Below are 8,072 nucleotides of genomic sequence, written 5' to 3' on the forward strand. Positions count from 1 at the left end.
TTGACGGTAGCTAAACTCTAGCAACTGTATAATTTACAGCTATAATTATTGTTAACTTGCTTTAGTGCAGTTTCTGTTACAGAATAGCGTGTGATTTCATTTCATTTGTGAGAATCACCTGTTATTTTTACTCTTTATTTTTAATGTATTTTGATGAGCCAACTCTGTAGTATATTCTAATTTTTTAGCTTGTACCTATGCAAAATTTTCAAAGTACTAATTGGTTTTATTTTTTGCAGGCACGTTTCTTGATGGTGAGAGCTCATGCATCCTGAATACTACAGAATTCCACACTGATTTGAAATGGAAGGAAGGCAGAAATGCCAGCATTTGGCTATGAATTCAACCATCTCCAAAAGCATATATAAATATGAAATTATGTGGCTATAATTATTTTTTACCAACTGAACTCTTTTGAAAACCTAGGGAGTCAGAAAAATATTTAAACAAATAAATAAATTGGTTAAATAACATTTATGTAATATACCAGTGTTTCATATAAATTAATTCCTGCTCTTTTCTTTTCTTCTTTCACATACTTTTTGTTCTTGTGATTAATGCTACATTTGACATATTTGGCCTTATTTTGAGTAGGTATATTATGACTGAGAAACTAGTACCGAGTATGTTTAAAAATGAAATTTTGTTTAACTTCCCTAAATTCTTTAAATAATGCAGGTCGGGGGCTATGGGGCTCCATGGTGAGCTTAAACAAAGCCATTCAGCAGGCAGTGTCTGCAGCATCAGGGAGTGCCAGCTCTGCTTCTTCTGATGCCATTGATTCGGCTTTGAAAAGAGTGGAGCTTGCGCACCAAATGAATGTGGCTTTACAAAAACACAGAACGACCTTCATAACACTTCTACATAAACCAAAGCATCAGCCTGACAGGTATATACCGTATATATCATTTAATTAATTTTTAGAATGACAGATATGTGAAAGCAATAATTAACTAGCAAGTGATAAAATAATCATCATGTTTCATGAGTTTTTTGCATGACTTACATACATATAAAGGATAAAATGTTTTAAATTGGTGTTCAGGCATTGGCTGGCTTGTTGCGCAGCTTCCGTGGGTACTTGATTTTTTAGCATATATTGGGTAATTTTCTGCTCACATTTTTCTTTCTAGTTTTCTCCACACTCGGCTATAAAGGTTTTTTTCTTGCAGAGATGCCCTTCAACGTTCCGTCTCCACACCCACAGCCATACTTGGTTTCTCAGGCCAAACCAAGCTGCCAGAAGCTCTTGTTCGTGAGGCTCTGCTCATCTCTGATATGTACTCACTCAACGAACTTGCTGCTCTTTCCCTACTTAAAGCTGCTGAAGAGGAGAAGACTCTTTACCCTGGAATGCCTCGAGGCCTAATTGCTGTTCTCTTTTATTATGACAGTAAAGAAAACTTTGCTAATGCCTTCAAAACACTTCTGCAAGCACGACAGGGAATCTCATGGACCCTTCTAGAGGGCAATGAGGAGCTTTCACTCTCAATCACACGTTACCTGAAACCAATGCTCACCCTCAACATGGTTGACCGAATCCTTGAAGTGATTGTTGGCATGGATATCACAAAAGAAGTAGATATGCTTCAACAAAATCGAGCGCTTGGCGACGCTCGTCATAGGCGAATGGTGTTGGACAAGTTCAAGTCCATTAGGACCCTCTTCGCAGAAGCACTTTTCTGCTGGTCTGCGCAAACTCCTCTCGAAAAAGACGACTGCAGGCGTCTTATGGCCTACCTTTCTAAAGTGAAGCTGGAAGAAACAGGTGACGGAACCCTGGACCACGTAAATTTAACACTTTTGATGGCATTACTCTACAGCCTAGAAGCTGGTCATTTACTCGCTGTTGAGGACATGACTGACGCTCTTAGCTCTTTTCCTATCACATCTGACAAGACTTTTGTTGCTGAAATCCACAAGGAGTTAAAGAGCGGTCGAGAATGGGAGTGCCCTGGCTTGAAGGCAGTCGTCCAATTTGCATGGGCAGTCAGTTTAGCCAACCTCAGGCAGGTGGCAAACAACATACAGCTGGCTGACTACGATGCTTTTATTGACGAGGACGAGTTGATGCTTTCTGAAGCTCTCAAATGCAAAGTGTTTAGTTTCTTGGAGAAGTCTGTGCTCTACGAACGAAATTCGCCCCTTGATCTTTTCTATTGCAGAAGGCTTCACGGCATCATGGCCGATTTCATACACAGAATGCCGGAGCGCGTGAAACACATGAAGACCAAAGCCGACGAAAACGCCCAGAATATCATGGCCCACCTGAGAGAGGGCCTCGAGGTCCCAAGCAACATTGAACAGCCTTTTGAACAGCTGTTGACTTGCCTTGCAGCTCTATATCGTCATCCCAACTGTAGTGAGCTCATTGACGAATACTGGTGTGAAGGCACATCAGCAGCCTCCTCAGGTTCTTTCAGCTCCCGTCAAGTGGCCTTGAGAAACTTCGTCCAGCTACCTCGTGATTTCTTGCCTCATTCGTTGTTCATTCCCTACGTGAAATTTCTATCTAGCTTGGCCAGCACCGAAATCTCCTGTCACCGCCTCTACGACTACCTACGACATAGTAGCCGATATGGTCCTCAGGAAAGCAATCTTTCTTGGGATCACTTCTTGAATGCCCTATCAAAATATTATCAGAATCTACGGATTGAACAGACTCCAGCTGACAGCATCTATCGCAGCAGCCGCAGCGCCCGTGCCATCACTCCCCAGGAACTGGAGGGACTTGTGGTGGTAATGCAACTTATCGGTGCCGTCATTAGTCTTAATGAAGCTGCTCGCATTGACCTGAGTGCTCGTGTCTCTTTCTCCCCCATCGAAGTGTGTGCGGGGCTACTAACATGCAGCGTTCCTCTAAGTCTTAAAACAAAGCTTCTGAACGTTTTAGCGGCGTTCAGCATGTCACCTTCCGTCGCCGTGACAGTGTGGCAGTGCATCGAGGCTGCCGGTCTTGTGCCTGCAATGGCCGGAGCCCCTGGCTACTCAAACCGAGGAATAAGACAAGATATTGAAGAGGTTGAAAGCAGCACTGAAGAGTTCCCGTTGAGTCGCGCTCTGGTTGCGCTTCTCATTACACTTGTCAGTTCTGGAATACCCTTCCAGCTGGCTACGTCATCTCGCGGCCATAGCTTCTCGCCGTACCTGCAGCTTGTCAAAGACCAAATCTTCATCCCTCACGACTCTCGAACCTACAGAAAAGCTGAAGAACGCTGGGCTGTTGCAAAGATCTGCTGCTCTCTATTTCACAAACTTGTCATGGAATACCAACCATTCTCTGCTAAAACTAGTGGATTTGAATCTTCTCAGCACCATCCTGGTCACAGTCTGGTTCTTGATTTTGTTCATGATTCAAACTTGTTGCGTCAGTTGCTGAATGTGATGCATGACGCAGTGCAAGTGCTGGAGCAGTACGTTGAATCCAAATGCTTTGACGACATGCAAGCGACACTAATGCTCATCCTTGAGATGTTCCTGAGAATTCTGAAGTACCAAAGAGTTATTCTGAACAGCGAAGAGAATAGCTCTCTCATGTTGATTGGCCTCGACAGACTGCTTATGTCGATGAACCCACGCTCAGGAAATTGTGATTACCTGATGAACGTAACTCGTATCATCAGCCATCACCCTACTCTCGCGCAACACGCAACTCTTGCATGCAAACTACTGGCGGAGGTAGGAGGGACGGTGTCAGGACATAAGCACCTTATGCCGCAACTGACAGCGCCAGCGAATGCTGTCGTCACCCGTCAATCTGTTGTACAGCTCATCGACCACGCTGCTCTTGACGAAGATCACGCTGAAGCAGCTAGAGCTGCAATGATGCTTCTTAAAACTTTCTTGGCTCTTCCAGCACCAAACTTGTCTCATTTTTTCCTTGGTTTCCTTGACGGCACCGGAATACGTAGTGGTGAACTGCGATCTGATTTACTGGAGCCTGGGGTTCGAGGCTTCCCTCGAACCGCGCTGCATGCAATGCTTTCTGTGCTACCGATTTTGCCTCCACAGTCCTCAGAGTTGATGCTCAGTTTACTTCACAGCATTGCGTCTCATCACTCGACTGCTGATGCTACTCTTAGATATCTCTCATCCAGGGACTTCGTGCACCGATCACTCAGTGCCCTTCCCATTGCCGTTGAAGAAACTCCAGACAGGATCCTTTCTACAGCTTGGATGTTGAGAATTGCTGCTCTTGATCTCCGTCATCACGCGTTTCATCAACAACGCTCGCAACTCATTCGTCTCATCAATGTCCTTGTGACTGGATATGAAAGCCACCCTGATGGCCCGGCGGAAGGAACAATGGAGGGCACTGTGTCTTGGATAAACAACACCGAAAATGCGCCCTCAGCTACCCGCGGTATCCTATTGAGCCTTCTTGAGATGCTCGAGTTGAACGTAGACCCACCTCACCCTCTGCAATGCCAGTTCCTATCGGGTGTTCCTGAGATTATCAAATCCTGTGAAGAAGGACAAAATTCGGAAATAAATATCGAAAAGTTGTATCAAATGCTCAACCAAGTGCTACAAGATAGTGGCCCTACTGGAGCATCCATCGCTCAAAAAGGTCCTTTGGAAGCTGATGTCCAAGCCGTGCTGGATTATGCCCTGGCCAGAAACGCAGCTTCTACTTTACTGGTTGCCAGAAGAAACCTAATGGAGGCGTGGGGGCAGCTTGCTGAAGTTGCCGTCACTGTGACTCCTGCTGAAACTTTGGACGGTCCTTTACATCGCGCTTTTCTGCATGCCATAACGCTTGAGCTCACTCGTCGCGTTCTTGATGACATGGCAAGACCAGATCTTACTTCCCTCCTGGTTTCGACGTTGCTCTTGCTGGTGTCGACGTTAAAAAATCTTTATTCGCCGGAAATGCAACCTGATGCTGGTACCAATTTCGTATCTGCCTTAGATGCCGGCGAGCCTCCTCAAGTACCGTCATCACTTCTATTGATCCTTCGTGGCCTCGTCGAATGCGTCGCGCGCTTCCGTCATAGCCACCAGTCCGTTCGAGCCAACGTATACGCAGCGCTTCTAAATTTTCTGAAAATTTACAGTGAATCTACTGATGATCCGACGAAGCCAAAAGAGATCTCTTCACTGGTGGTCGCCCCTTCTGAGAACAGCATTGAACAGTACCAGAGAGAAAGCTACGACGTCGTCAAGGAAGAGATAAGTCAACTTCTATCCGTGTTATGCTGTGAAGCCACCGCTGGCCATCACCTGTGCAGAATGTTAGCGCTCACCTGCCTTAGTGCCATAGCGGCTCTCGAGATCCGCTCAGGGTCTAGTTTGAGCACTGGCTCGCTCCTCTCGTCCTCTCCCTCAGCCTTCCTGGAGCAGCTGACTCAGCAAGGGCAACTGCGCCGGTTACTGGATGGGCTCGAGCAGGATGACCAACAGCTTCTAAACCTCGTATCTACTGGAGGAGATCTGCGGCCTCTGTACGTTTGGAAGTCCCGATGTGATTTGCTTTCGCAGCTAGCATTGAACCCAGAAGGCGCGCGGCAGCTGTTGCAAGTAGGACTTATGTCTCGACTCGCTAAGCTTCAGATCCTAGGAGCCAGCCTAGAAATTGGAGAAAGTATCACAATAGGTGCCGTCAAAGGTGCTGTGAGAATCTGTCAGGCCATCTTTAGCTCTCTAAGCAGCCAAGACTGGTCTGCTGGCAGTCAAATCGCCGATTTTTTCACCATTCACATGAACACCATCGGCAGCATATTGCAAATGCCCTCTGCCAACGTGCCTCTTGACACCATTGCTCTTGTTTCAGGAGTGCTAGCGAGCACGGCTACTGCTAGTCAAAACAATAGCTCGGTCATTCTTCTTTATCAACGACTAGTGGGTCTTATTCCATCTCTGATTCCTCCTGCCCCTCTCCTTAAAGATGCCGACATCGCCACTGAGATTCTACACCTGGACATCCTATCTTCTTGCCTCACGTGTTGCTGTCATCATTTGTTGACAAATCCACGGGCCATTTTTTTCCAGCCTGTGATCGAGTGCCGTTCCAGTAAAATCCTGAACATTGGAACGCTCCTGCAAGCTCTAAAATATGGAACCAACTTTTTCTCTGAAGCAAGTCGTGCACTAGCTTCACTTAAACGCGATGCAGGTAATGGCATCTCGTCGAACACTGGAGGGCACGCCAATCGAACTGCACTATTATCACTCATGAAGAAACAGCAATTGAGTGCTTTCATTTGTGAGAGTTCGACGTATGTCCTCTGGCGTCACTTGCAAACGGCCTTCAGTACCGTAGGTGCCACCGCCTCCAGCACTTTGGCCATTCAACACCCATACTCCTCGCCCACGCCTCTCCACAAGTCCCTGAACGCTGCGCAGGCGGCGGCGCTGAAGGAACAAGTTAGTGACATGTTCAACGAACTGCTGCCCGCGCTGCAGCAGCTGCACCAAGATTATGGCTCTAAAACCTCCCATGTCGCCTTCTTGCCCGCAATCGTTGCGAGGGTTAGGAAAATGCTCGTTGCTGCTAACTAACGCACACGTATTCTTCTGGTGCCAAGAATAAGAGCAATTTTGTGCTCGTTGCCTCTCAATAGAGCGTTCGTTGAGGCTTCGAATTACTGATTTTTATACGCTTACTAATTCTGATGGTGAAGCGTATGAAAATTAAAATCTACATGAAAATAATACACCTTGTAACCTGAGTGGGAAAAGGAATTGATGTATTTAGTTACCGTGTCATGTCCACCATGGAATGTAAGGTGCAAATGTAGTTCTATTTCTCTCTCTGACCATCCAATATTCTTACTTGAATTGTCTTTACTCGTCATTTTCTAGAATGATGCCTGTAAAGCGACGAGTTTAAAACTAGTTTCTTACGTAAGATCGGTCTTCGAAGTTAGGTAATTTATTTGCTGTTCTTTACTCTAAGTTTGATTCTTTGATCTATTTCCACTAATTTTATGCGGTAGGCAATCGTTTACGTGGACACAAGACAGATGATACGAAGTTGAAACCTATGAATTTTTTCCTTTCCTCCGACCGAAGAACTGAGTACCTATCACGACTCTTGCTTTGTTATGTTCTAGTACAGCAAGTCCGGGACTAGTTTCGTACATTTCTGCCGCCTTCATTAGCTAACATCTTCACGTAAAATGTTCTGATGGATTAAAATTTTAAAGTATGCTTTGTTGCTTATTTCCCTTAGTGATGAATTAGTTGTCACGGTCGAATTTGAAATGTGTCAAGTAGTAATGGTAGTATAATGGTTTGCTAGCGCTTTAGCTATCAAGCTATTTCGCACCGAAGGTCAAAATAGAACATTGCTAAAGAGGCGGAAGGTCTCACTTGTTCAAAATCTCCAGTTAATCATCACCCACAAGAGGCGGAAGGTCTCACTTTTCCAGCCATGACGCTGGCTCGAAGGAAACAGCGTTAGCATCTCAGAGACGGAGGGACAGGTGAAAAGTAACAGACATTCGAACAAGAGGTCGCTTACACGGGACGTCGGCCACCCGCACGAGAGAGAAGGGAAATATAAGGAATCCTACCTACAAAATAACTTAACCCCACAACTGAGACCTGCAGTTGGGCACCGCGTGCTCAGCGGTGGGGCGCTCAGGAATAATGCCTCTAGGAGCGCGAAATCCCATAGGACTTTTGACGAGCACAGCCACGCGTCAGAAGTCCTCCCTGAGGGGGAAATATGTCAAAATTATTAGTTATGCAGTAGGTATATCGTATATGGTACATTCTAAAATTTACGTCGGTGAACATTTTCGATTGTTATTTCAAATAGATGCCCAGTGTTGGCTAATGATTAAATTTTTAGGTCTGCCCTAAATCGCCGAAGGAAATTGTTCAAAAATACTTAGATCCAGTTCTTCAATGACTGTCTTGCTTTATTTCCACCAATTTTCCTCGTAGATCTTGACGGCTTTCAAGGAATTCTCCTCGGGTTACATCGACTTCAAATAATCCCCTATTGAGAAGAAATGCGCTGGTTTTGAAAGCCACTGAAGAGGCCGCCCTAAGTGGCCTAACCTGTGGGTATCAGCAGCCTTCGTACAAAAGAAGTTCCTAAATTAATTCAGGCATCTAAAATT

At 45.5% G+C, this 8,072-nt stretch overlaps 1 protein-coding gene across 1 annotated transcript; it reads left to right on the top strand.

Annotated features, from left to right (window-relative positions):
- Positions 1-239: 239 nt before the first annotated feature.
- On the top strand, positions 240-7,152 carry LOC108664464 (nuclear pore complex protein Nup205; the record flags this gene model as incomplete). The annotated part of the gene is given in 3 exon segments (XM_018151052.1): positions 240-254; positions 679-889; positions 1,173-7,152. Coding segments are annotated over 3 exon segments (5,555 nt in total), but the record flags the coding sequence as incomplete, so codon positions are not given.
- Between the last annotated feature and the right edge of the window lie 920 nt (positions 7,153-8,072).

Source organism: Hyalella azteca, unplaced genomic scaffold (genome assembly GCF_000764305.2).
Source record: "Hyalella azteca isolate HAZT.00-mixed unplaced genomic scaffold, Hazt_2.0.2 contig14805, whole genome shotgun sequence".
NCBI classification, from domain to species: domain Eukaryota; kingdom Metazoa; phylum Arthropoda; class Malacostraca; order Amphipoda; family Hyalellidae; genus Hyalella; species Hyalella azteca.